Here is a 13,061-nt window from a genome sequence, read left to right on the forward strand (position 1 = left end):
ACATGTTATTAACCTGCACTGTTTGGACTCACAATGTTCCATAAAAGAGCTTTAGTTTTAATAGGCAACCTTACCTTCTAATTCCCCAAAATGTTCAGAACTAAGCAGAGGGGGGTGTCCAGCAGCTGATCAGCAAAAGCTCTAGATGAAAAGAAGTCCTGGGTGTTGTAGGGTGAGAAGCCTAGTTTGTCTTGACAGAGAAAACTACTGATGCAAGCATGGTATTGACTTTGAATGTCAATGGCGCTGCCGCTTCCTAGTGAAAATGTGTTTTGGGCAATGTTGATTGATTTTTAGAGCGGAGCAGCATCACGTCACAGGACACAAATAGATCTCAGTGGAGGATGTGACATGTGAACAAATAAGGACCTAGCCTTGTACAGTCACAATAAACGAACGAAGGAAAAAAAAAACAGCAAGAGCATAAAAAATGAAGCCAACAAAATCTAACCTGGCCCCTTCTGTGCTGCGCAGAGCATCCTGTCTTGGGCGCATCAGTCTTGCTAGGATTGTCAGTTCCCCCTTTTGGACAGGAATTGCCTTCATTTTGTGTTTTGTACAGTGTCAAATATACTGTCAGCACTTAAGAAATGATCAACAGTAATAATAACGGAGCAAAGTTATATTGCACAGGACAGTCCAATAAAACCTATACATGAAAAGCCCCCTGAAGTCTGTGGCAGCCTGATCAGATGTATCCCTTCCCCACCACACTGTGTCATTCTTGTCTATTCAGATGAGAAGTTCATCAGGCAGTTATTCAGGTAAGTTCAGTTCTTTGTACAGCACCTAGCATTATGGGGGTCATTGTCCATGATGGGGGCTCCTAGGCATCCAAATAATAAAAAGAAATTCAAAAGTTGAATTTTTTTGTACAAAATTGAACATTTTGCGACACAAACACAATATGAAAACCTCAAATTTCAAGGTATTTGAGATTTCATTGAAAGTATATCAGATGGCCCGAGTTAAAACCACACATCTTTATAATTTGGAATATTGCATACAGATTAAGAGCCTGATTTTCAACTCCTCCGGACAAAGCTCCCACTGAAGTCAAGAGCACTGTGAGAACTCAGGACCACTGAAAATCAAGGCTGCATGTACGCTCTTCCTGACCTGGCAAACGTTTATGCAGGTGGTTAACTTTGTGCATGCGTGTGGTCTCACTAAATGCTTCCAGTTAAGCTCATGCCTATGATTACATCTACACTGCAATAAAAGACACATGACACAGCGGTAGCTGGCCTGGGTCAACTGATTCAGGATAGCGGGGCTAAAATAGCAGTGTAGACGTTTGGGCTCAGAATGGAGCCTGGGCTCTGAGACCCTATGAGGGTCTCAGAGCCTGAACATCTACACTGCCTTTTTACCTCCAAAGGCTGGGCCCTGTGACCTTGAGTTAGCTGACCCACGCTCTGAGGATCGGTGCTGCTGGGTTTTTATTGCAGTGTAGACTGCAAGTGTCTGCAGGATCTGGCCCTTTTAATAAGGCTTCTGTTCCAACATCACTTAGATGCTGTTGAAAATCCCTTCCAGCACTAAGGGTCTGATTCAGCAAGGTGCCGAGCAGCCTCAATGCTTATAGAGTTCAATAAGGATGGAGGGCACTCAGCGCTCGAAGGATCTGGAGTAAAACAAGCAGTCATGAAGTCCAGACCCCTGAACTGCACAAAATCACGGTATGAATTTTAAATTATGATGTAGGTGCAGCCATACCAACGACAGGGCCCCCGTGCTGACAGAGGAGGGCTTTCAAAAAACCAAGTTGAGTGTAACCTCTGCCTCTGCTCTCTCTGAGGCAGGAGGGCATACGCTGAGAATGAACTGCTGTGTCATTCAGGGATTTGGGGCATCCACCAGCTGCTTGCAATGGCTGTAAGTCTGGCCCCACCGCGATGTATGGAAAACCATTGCCCATTGACCCTTCTCTGTTTGAATGAGGACATTATCACTGCACTGACTGCATGGAGGCCTGAACCAAAACCATGGATTAGAACCACTGCCTGAAATCTGGTGTTTGTTGGGCCCATTAGAAATAGGGACCATCTGGAAATTTCAGATCAGGCTCCAATTTTTAACACCCTAGAGTTCTGATGTGTTCTGAGCTAGTATTTTTCATTTGGGTTTCTCTCATATGGAACCATGCATTTCTAATGGGCTTCTGTCCCAAATCCTCCACTGATCCAAGTTCTGATCTTAGTCTTGAGTTTGTTATGATCCCCCAAAGTGGGTGAGTTTCATGTGGCTTTAGGTTTTACTGCAATTGCTGCACACAGCCCTGTGCTAAATTTACACGGATACATCCATTTACATGCACACACACTGATTATCTGAGCTGTCCAGTTATATTTCACGCCAGGGCTGTTCAGATCTACTTATCCTTTTAACAAGAAATATCAATAAATCTGCATCACAACTGTCAATATAATTTCTGGATAGCTGGTCACACTGGTAAGAAGAAACAGGAATGGGAAGTGACATTTTACAGCTTAAGATAATGTGATAGGGGCTTCCCCACTCCCTCCTCCCCCAATTCCTTTTGGGAGATTATTCCACACACTCTTTTCCTGATATTTGGCCTAAAGCTTCTTTTGCTTTCATCCCCCTGGTGATAGTTAAACACCATCCTGCACCCGTTTCACTCCCTCCTCAGTGTTTTAGCCCTTCTAACACTTGCACACGATTTTCTTGGAATTGAAAATGAAAATGATCCATTTCTAGAGACAAAATTGCATGGTAATAGGGAATAATCCTGCATTTGCTGGGGCATGGACTTGCCTCTTACTCCTAGACACCTTTCCATCTCTACTTCCTATGGTTCTAGTATTCTAACAGCTAAAGCAGTAGGACTAGGAGCCAGGACTCCTGCATTCTCTTTCTGATTCTGCCACTGACCTTGGGCAAATCAATTAACTTTTCTATACCAATCTATAACATTTACTCACTTCACAGGTACGTTCTGAGTCTTAATTAGTTTTTCCTAAAGTGTATAGTGCCAGGGATCTCAAAACAAATTCAAGTTTACACCCCATCCCCTGTTAGTGCATCTTTAAACAGTTTGCAAATCCATCTCCTTGGAGACTCCTTCAAACATCCCAAACTTCTAACCTGCTTTGAACAGGTGCCATTGCAGAAAAACCAAACCTGGCCCCAAACTATTTCTTTACACAACATGTGGATTCCTCCCCACCCTATGCTCTGAAATTATACAGATCTGAGGTGCAAGATGGGTCCTGTATGAGTAACAGGTTTAAGGTCCAATATCATTAGTTTAAAGGGCTGGAGAGCTCATAGAAGACTCCTCCCTTTGCACGGGTTTTGTTTCCAACCTCGGTAAATTGGAAAGCATTAGACTAACACTGACATTCTGGGTTTAGGTCATTTAAGAGTTTCATTCATTATTTTTATATTACTGTGGCCCCTACATACTGCAAGCAAGATCAGAGCTCTATTTGCTGTAGGTGTTTACATTCAGGCTGGTCAGTAATTTTTCAGTAAAACGCTAATTTGTTTAAACCAAAACTTTTCATGAGAAAGAGTCAGTTTCAACAGCTAGGCATGCAAAAAGATTAATTTTTTTTCAAATTCTCAAAACATCCCATTTTGACATTTTCTAAGTGAAACATTTCAGTTTTCCACTTCCAAACACAGTAACTTTGTTTTCATATGTACACTAATTATAGAACTTTTTTTTTAAATGGTCAAAAAATCAAACAAAATATTTTAAAATGAAACATTTTGATTGAACTTTCCCTCCTCTCTCTTCAGATTTTCAGTTTGTAGACGTTTTCAAAGCTTTGATTTTTGGTCCCAATTTGGGCTGGGAAAAATTTATGAAATCTCAAAAATTTTAATGGGATAGGGAAATCATTTCCTGTCAAGCTCTCCTGTGCAGACACATAGGAAGATACAGTCTATGCCCCAAAGATTTTACAAGACAAGATAGACTAAGGGTAGGGGAAAAGAAATCTCTCCATTTTACAGATGGGAAACTGAGGCACAAGAGGGGACATGACTTGACCAAGGTCACACAGGGAGTCTCAGGCAGAGCTGGGAGTTGAATCCACATCTCTCAAGTCCAGTTCATTGCCTTAACCACCAGACCACACCATTTCTAACACTCCCTGCTAGCAGGGAATCTCAATCACTCAACCTCAGGTTAACCTGGCTACCTATAATTCTTAGCCCTTGTCTATAACAAGGTGACAATATACAACAGTTCTGCCCCCAGAGAAATTCTACATACTAAATTACCATGCAACCACTTTTATTAGTAGATTCTTTTTTAAAGCTCTGATACTAGGATTTTGAAAGACCCCAGGGACAACTCACCTTTAGTGCCACAGAAGCTGCATCCTGTTTATGTCAAACATGGAATTGTCCCTTTGTCTGAAGGGCCAGATTTCTCTCTGAATTGTATCTTAAGAATGGTTTAGTGAAAAGCAGAGACAGAAGGTATTTTTACTGTCCACAAGATGGTACTATAGCCCCACAATTTCCTTCACCACATGCCATGCAGTAATGTGCTGTTGGTGTAGTCCACATCATTAGTCACTTTACCTTATGTGTTTATCAGGCTCCATTTTTCTCTTCAGCCTTTGTGAAACCCTCACGTTCCCAGCTCGAGCCTCTCTCAGCATGCACCTGAGGTGAGCGCTACTGAAAAGGTTACTCCTGAAATGTTAAGGGGAGAGGGCAAAAAAAATTGTTATGTAGCTTATAAAAATACTAGAAATTGTTTTTGAAACTTCCTTGTCTGTGCTCTCAGGCATATACTTTCCTGAACATAATCCCATTTTTAAAAACTGTTGTTATTATTATTAATCTTCACTGGGAGAAAACACCAAATTCTACAGGGCTCTTTAATCTAGCAGAAAAAGGCAGAATAAGAACCAATGTCTGGAAGCTGAAGTCAGACAAATACAAACTGGAAGCGAGGCGCACATTTATATTGGGGAGGATGACTAACCATTGGAGCAAAATGCCAAGGGAAGTGGTGGACTCACCATCTCTTGATGTCTTCAAGTCAAACCTGGATGCCTTTCTGGGAGACATGCTAGAGCCAAACACAAGCTTTTGGACTCAGCACAGGGGTAACTGAGTGCAGTTTAATGGCTTGGGCTATTCAGATTAGATAATCTGATTGTCCCTTCTGGCCTTAAATAATAAATTCATAGAGTTTAAGTACAAACAATATACTTATAAAAGTGGCATCTTCATACTTAGCATATCTGCTCCCTACAAGTGCTGTGCTTCAGAGGGATGCAGGACCTTTTACGCTAGCTCTGCACAGGGGTGAGTTGCTGTACTCAGCTGAGTCACTTCTGCTGATTTTAATGAGATACAGATGCTTGTCTTGTTATCCCTGTGCAGCAGCTACAGCTATGGGAGGGTCAGCTGGATTCTAAGCAGTCTCATGCATCAGCCACAGAGCAAACAGCTAGGGTCAGACTGCAGAATCTTTATCCCTGCCAAAGATGTAAGCAGCAGCAAGAACAGTGTCAGCTTTTCAGAGTCCAGGCTCTGTTTGCAGTGCTAGTCCTTAGAAAAACCATCCTTTATCTAAGAAGTGAGTGAATGCAATTGGGAGAGACTAACATTTGAGCTCCTTATCTGATTCACCATAAGTTCTGGTTTCTCCTGTCTCTAACCTGATTCCTCCACCTATGAATGTGATTGCTGTGGGAACTCCACCCCGCTCTCCATTCAGACACTCCTCTTAAGGCAGGGGTTCTCAGACTTTTGTACTGGTGACCCCTTTCACACAGCAAGCCCCTGAGTGTGACCCGCCTCCCCTTATACATTAAAAACACTTTTTTATATATTTAACACCATTATAAATGCTTGAGGCAAAGCAGGGTTTGAGGTGGAGGCTGACAACTTGCAACCCCCCCATGTAATAACCTCGTGACCCCCTGAGGGGTCCTGATCCCCAGTTTGAGAACCCCCATCTTAAGGGCAAGGTTCTCCTGACTCTATGTAATTAACACACACTCTACTTATAATCACTATGCAGAGCTTAATAGTCCCTTCTATTTATACTGCATATTCCATCTGAAGGATTTCAAGATTTCCAGAGAGTCAGCCTTGTCCTTCTCCCATTGATGCCTCAGGAGTTTTCCCTTTGACTTTAGTGGCTTGCAGGCCTGTAACGTACACAGATAGCATCCCCATTGTCCTGGGCCCCATGAATGCAGTCTGTGGCTTCACAAAGGAATGCACCATTTCCCTTCCTGACTCGTTATTACACAAACTGTTACTGCCACCCCCTCCTGTTGGCTGTTATTACAGACTTATGGCGAGGTGACTGCAAGAGAGGAGAAGCAGCCAGCTGGATTTCCCATGGCCTGCCAGTTATTCCTGGACAAGGATACATACTCCTGTCCCACAGAGCAACAAAGCCTTGCAGAAGGGATAGTGCCTGAAGCTATCTTTCAGAGTACCTTGTAGCTGCAACCGTGCAGGGGTGCTGCCATTCAAAGACTGATGCCCTGAAAAATCCACTCTGGGAAAGCAATACAGCTTGCTTACAAATGAACTATATGGCAAATAAATGTATTTGACACATGGAGCGCACTTGGGTCCTACTGATTAAATACTCATTGCCTATGGCGCTGATTACTTACTAGACTGCACAGCAGAGAACATTTTAAAGACAGATGATGGCTATTGCCTGTACTTTATTTAAGGAAAAATAGAGTAAGCTGAACTTTCCTTCCATGGATGATTGTTTGGACTTGGTAATTGACAGGAAAGGTGCATGCCATATTTATTTAGTTGCGTTTATTAGGAGGGCTTTTAATGCACATTGCAAGTAAAACAAATATTTTAAAAAATTACAGCTGAGATCTGATGGTGGAATTATTCATTGCAAATAATGGCTGTTGCAAATGTCGTCCTTTTTTTCTGTTCATGGACTCAACCTGATTTTTGCCAGTGTATCCAAGATTTGCCAGGTAGTTTGAATGAACAATTCTCAATCTATCAGTTACTCATAAACCGTTCACTTTGTTAATTTCACTATTGCAGTGTGTGGCTGGTCACTTATGAGCTTTTGCTAGCTATCTAAACTTTTTTAAAAGTGGAGAACAACAAAAAGCACATAACAAATTTAATGAATTTTTGGATTAATATTAATTTATGCTACAATTCACAAAATTCCTAGTAACTGCTACTTGCCAGAGTACTTGGCAATCCTGTAAACAACAGTGAACTGAACTTGACTGATGGATAACACAGCTGGCTGGGGAAACTGCATCTGAAGAAGTGTTTCTTTACCCACAAAAGCTTATGCCCAAATAAATCTGTTAGTCTTTAACGTGTCACTGGACTCCTCATTGTTTTTGTGGATACAGACTATCACAACTATCCCTTGATATGTTTGAGATTTTTTAGAAATTGTAGGCAAGGTTTCCAAATTTTTTTCCAAAATTTCATCAGAATTTTTCAAAAGTGGAAAAATTCTGACTAGCTGGATGTCATCATTCTAGTTTGACTCATCCCACCCCATACAGGTGGGCATGGTATCACAAGGGAGCCTTTACCCTTGTTGAGGAGAAAACCAGCTACGAGAAAGTCCAAATAGCCAGCAAAATGCTAAAGCTAAATGCTACCCCTTGTGCAGGGTCTCCTTTATTCACAGAAAAGCCAATGCAGAACATAAACAAAACTTTCACCCCAACATCCCTGTGGGGTGAGTAGGTCTATATTAGGCTATGTCTTCCACATGAGTCCAGTGATTGCCTCTACAAGCTCTCCCCATGGGGTTCTCTTGGTTCCAGTCTTGGCCTCTGGGGTTAGGCCTCTTGCTCCTACTGGAGTAACAGAGTTCTCTGGAGTCAGCTGTCTGGGGAAGTCCATCCATTGGACTGTCTCCAGAGACAGCAGGTGATCCTTGCAAGGTCAGGCTTCTGGGCAGCATCTGAGAGACCTCCCAGATGAGACCAGGTCCTCTTAGATACCTGCTGACCCCAGCCTTCCACTTAGGAGGCCCCCATCTCTAGGAGCACCCTCTTACAAGCACCCCAGCCTGGTAGGTTCCCCAGGGAGCTCACCTTCTAGCTCAGACTTTTCCTAGGCACTCCCCTTCATAGGAGCCTCCCATCTCAGTATCCCTCTAATGGAGCTTGGGGAATCTTTATTAGGTCCAGTTGTTCGTTTACTAATCAGCTGTCTGGGGCAGCTAATAACCCTAGGTGGGGCCTTCATAAGACAGTCATGGGCAGAGTGAGTCCTAGCTCCCCCAAAAGAGCAGATTCCTTGGGATGTTCTGATTGAGAACATGACAAAAAAACCCTGCAAAATGTCATCAGTGTACATTTTTTAAAATAAAAAAATGTCAACAAAAATGTGACTGAAAAATGGAAATTGGAAAATTTCAATCATCTCTAATGGAGAGCAATTATTTTTACATTTGTGACTAAGGCTCCCATGTATGACTGACTGTATTAATGAAAAACTTACTTATTGTGATACTTTGCTCACAGAGATGCAGAATGAAGGTCTCAGATGGCTGGATTTCATTGGAATGACTTTATCTACATATGCAGCAGCTCCACTGGAGTTTCTGCAAACATTCAGGATGAAATCCTAGCCTCTCTGAAGTCAATGGCAAACCTCCCCCTGGGGCCAGGATGTCACCCTCAATACTTAAGCCTCATAAACCCACTCTGAAGCAAGTTAAACGCAACATACCTGTTAAATAGCTGGGGCTGCCGAGAGGTTAAGCAGTACCATTGAATCTGCAGTGAAAGTGGGAACAGAAATCCTGACTTCATGTTCTGTACTATAATCACTAGACCATGCTAGCGTTCCTAATTATAGCAAAGCCTCCCCCCTACGGGTGAAGTGAAGGGGGGCGGGTAATGAAAAGAAATAAGAGACTTCTCTACATTAAGATTCCTCTGTGTAAGGTGTCTACTACCAGCCACCTCGATCCTTAAGGTCATACCTGGCTTGGTCTCCATTCAGAACACTTCTGCTATTATCAGAGGGGAAGCCGTGTTAATCTGGATCTGTAAAAGCAGCAAAGAATCCTGTGGCACCTTATAGACTAACAGATGTTTTGGAGCATGAGCTTTCGTGGGTGAATACCCACTTCGTCAGATGCATGTAGTGGAAATTTCCAGGGGCAGGTATATATATGCAGGCAAGCTAGAGATAATGAGGTAGTTCAATCAGGGAGGATGAGGCCTTGTTCTAGCAGTTGAGGTGTGAAAACCAAGGGAGGAGAAACTGGTTTTGTAATTGGCAAGCCATTCACAATCTTTGTTTAATCCTGAGCTGAGGGTGTCAAATTTGCAGATGAACTGAAGCTCAGCAGTTTCTCTTTGAAGTCTGGTCCTGAAGTTTTTTTGCTGCAGGATGGCCATCTTAAGGTCTGCTATAGTGTGGCCAGGGAGCTTGAAGTGTTCTCCTACAGGTTTTTGTATATTGCCATTCCTAATATCTGATTTGTGTCCGTTTATCCTTTTCCGTAGCGACTGTCCAGTTTGGCCGATGTACATAGCAGAGGGGCATTGCTGGCATATGATGGCGTATATTACATTGGTGGACGTGCAAGTGAATGAACCGGTGATGGTATGGCTGATCTGGTTAGGTCCTGTGATGGTGTCGCTGGTGTAGATATGTGGGCAGAGTTGGCATCGAGGTTTGTTGCACTTCTGCTATTGTTGACTTCTTATCCAAATGCAAAAATGAACACTCCAGAAAGCTGCAGCCTTTGCTAGTCATCCTGCAACTGTTATTCCCGGCCCACGCCGGGCTAATTTGAAAGATCCTGTGATGAATGTTCTAACCTTTCCCAAGCCTTGCTGAGTGAAAGTGTCATAATTGTTTCCTGCCTGCCCTTTAGCTCGCCAATATTTCCTTGGACTGCTCTTTCTGCCCCCTCAAACATTGTCTTTTTTTCCGCTGCAGAAGCAATTGTGGGTACAGGCTTCTCTCCAACCTCTTCCTTTACATAACTTGGTACTGTTTTCCACCACAGATTCCAACTGAGTCCCCTCAGCTTTCTGTTGTTCAGTTTACCCTTCGCTATAGTACACCCTCTGCTTCCACAGACTGCTGTCCTCAACAGAGGGCATGCATAACTCATCCTTAAAGTGCATGTCCCCATTCTAATGGCTGGTCCGCACTGAAGTTTTATGAGTCTCATCTGGGTTCTGTAAAGGAGAGAGGCTCATACATTTAGTGCTGAAGGTTCTGGGTTGAAACCCCAGTGTTGTGCCATGGGTGGAAAATGGGTTTTGAACCCAAGACCTTCAGTGCCTATATGGACCAGCCATTAGTAGAAGAGTAGCACAGTATGGGAAGGAGCTGACCAGCCCTCTGTGGAGAAAGAAGTGGTTCAAAACTATTTAGAAAAGCTGGACAAGCACAAGTCAACAGGGCCAGATGCGCTGCATCCGAAGGTGCTAAAGGAGCTGGTGGATGTGATTGCAGAACCATTGGCCATTATCTTTGAAAACTCCTGGTGATCGGGGGAGGTCCTGGATGACTGACAAAAGGCTAATGTAGTGTCCATCTTTAAAAAAGGGAAGGAAGAGGTTCCGGGGAACTACAGGCCAGTCAGCCTCACCTCAGTCCCTGGAAAAATCATGGAGCAGGTCCTCAAGGAATCAATTTTGAAGCACTTAGAGGAGAGGAAAGTGATCAGGAACAGTCAGCATGGATCCATCAAGGGCAAAAGATGGTTACTCACCTTTGTAACTGTTGTTCTTCGAGATGTGTTGCTCATATCCATTCCAGTTAGGTGTGTGCGCCGCGCGTGCACATTCGTCGGAAAACTTTTACCCTAGCAACTCAGTGGGCCGGCAGGTCGCCCCCTAGAGTGGCGCCATCATGGCGCTTGATATATACCCCTGCCGGCCCACCCGCTCCTCAGTTCCTTCTTGCCGGCTACTCCGACAGTGGGGAAGGAGGGCGGGTGTGGAATGGATATGAGCAACACATCTCGAAGAACAACAGTTACAAAGGTGAGTAACCGTCTTTTCTTCTTCGAGTGATTGCTCATATCCATTCCAGTTAGGTGAATCCCAAGCCTTACGTAGGCGGTGGGGTCGGAGTGAAATGTGGCAGAATGAAAACTGCTGAGCCAGAGGCTACAGCATCTCTTGACCGTTGAACCAGGGCATACTGCGAAGCAAAGGTATGGACCGAGGACCAATGGAGCTGCGCGACAGATCTCGTGGGAAGGAACACGAGCCAGCAAGGCGGCAGATGAAGCCTGAGCCCTGGTAGAATGCACGGTGATGTGGCTTGGGGAAATATGAGCCAAATCATAACAAGTGCGGACGTCCGCCATCACCCAAGATGAGATCCTCTGAGAGGAAAACAAGCAAGCCCTCCCTTTGGCCCGCTACCGTGACAGAGCTGGGGCACCTTATGAAATGGTTCTGTCAGTGCAATATAAATGCGAGCACTCCACAGATGTCCAAGGAGTGCAATGGTTGTGCCCACTGCGTTGAGCTGTGGGTAACATGAAAGGCCGAAACCACCTTAGGGAGGAAAGCCGGGTGCGGTCATAACTGCACCTTGTCTTTGTGAAACCTAGTGTACGGCGGAACCAACGTAAGAGCTCTGAGCTTGGAGACCCGTCTGGCCGATGTAACAGCTACGAGGAAAGATGTCGTCCAAGACAGGTATAGCAGAGGGCCAGTCGTGAACGGCTCGACTGGGGGAGACATAAGTCTGGTTAAAACTAGGTTGAGGTCCCAGGTTGGGGCTGGGCGGCGCACCCGAGGGTGCAAGCGCTCCAAGCCCTTGAGGAACCTCGAACCCATAGAGCGTGAGAACACGGAACGTCCACCTTAGCCTGGCTGGAAGGTAGAGATGGCTGCTGAGTGTATCCTCAGCGATGATACCGCCAGGTCCTGCCGCTGAAGGCCAGAGGCAGGCCAAATAGAGGGGATCGAGACCTCAGTAGGAGCAAGATTGAGCATATTGCAGTGTAGAAGAAACGCTTCCACTCGGCCCGGTACGTTGACCAGGTGGAAGGCTTCCTGTCACCCCGGCTCAGTTACGCAGCAGCCACACCGTGAGGCGAAGAGGCTGCAGGTCTGAGTGACGAAGCCTGTCGTTGCCCTGAGTGATGAGGTCTGGGTGGGGTGGCAGGGTAATTGGGTCTGTTATTGACAGGCCGAGCAACGTGGTATATCAGCGCTGCCTGGACCACTCTGGAGTGATCATGATGATGCGCGCTCTGCCCCTGCGGAGTTTGAGCAGGACCTAATGAACCAGTGGGAACAGTGGGAAGGCATAATGGAGTTGGCCTTTCCCCGGCACCAGGAATGCGTCCAAGATCGGTCCCGAGGAGAGACCTTGGAAGGAGCAGAACATCTGGCATTTTCTGCTCTCGCGGTGAGCGAACAGGTCTATGTGAGGAAACATCTCCACTTCTGGAAAGCAGAACGCCTCACATGGGGCAGAGTGATCACTCGTAAGACAGGAAAGACCTTCTGAGTCAAAGCGCCAAGACGTTCTGAACGCCTGGGAGAAAGGACGTCACCAGCTCCATCGAGTGGGCCATGCAAAAGTGCCGGAAATGGATGGCCTCCTGACAAAAGGGGGGAGGACCATGTCCCTCCCTGGATATTCATGAAGCACATGGCCGTTGTGCTGGCTGTAAACACCGAGATACAACGGCCTCGCAGCTGCCGCTGGAACCCCTGGCACGCCAGGCGGACTACTCTCATTTTTGGGGCATTGATGTGGAATGCCAGCTCCCGAGAAGACCAAAGGCCTTAAGCTCGGAGGTGACCATGAGCACTTGAGCAGAGAGATGACTCATCCGTCGTCAGGGGCAGTGAGGGCTGGGGCGGATGAAACCGCATCCCTGCCCACACCAGGGAGGGAGTTAGCCACCACTCTAGGGAGCCTAAGGTGCTCGAGGGAATGGTGACTACCATGACCATCGGCTCCCTGTCCGGGTGGTACGCCGAGGTGAGCCGGACTTGGAGAGGACGGAGGCGGAGCTTGGCGTGTTTGGTTACAAACTTGCGGGCAACCATGGACCCAGGAGACTGAGACAAGTACGAGCCGAGGTCGTTGGGAAAGCC

General features: G+C 45.5%; 1 protein-coding gene across 1 annotated transcript in view; it reads right to left on the reverse strand.

Moving 5' to 3' along the window:
* The window catches only part of SLC4A5 (solute carrier family 4 member 5), a 166,107-nt gene that overhangs the window by 124,834 nt on the left and 28,212 nt on the right, over window positions 1-13,061 (reverse strand). Inside the window, exon 2 of the mRNA XM_030551928.1 lies at window positions 4,564-4,677. Coding sequence (XP_030407788.1) covers window positions 4,564-4,643 — 80 coding nt within the window. The 5' untranslated portion in view covers window positions 4,644-4,677. The remainder of the gene's footprint in view (window positions 1-4,563; window positions 4,678-13,061) is intronic.

The sequence above is a fragment of the Gopherus evgoodei genome, chromosome 2, assembly GCF_007399415.2.
Source record: "Gopherus evgoodei ecotype Sinaloan lineage chromosome 2, rGopEvg1_v1.p, whole genome shotgun sequence".
Lineage (NCBI taxonomy): Eukaryota > Metazoa > Chordata > Testudines > Testudinidae > Gopherus > Gopherus evgoodei.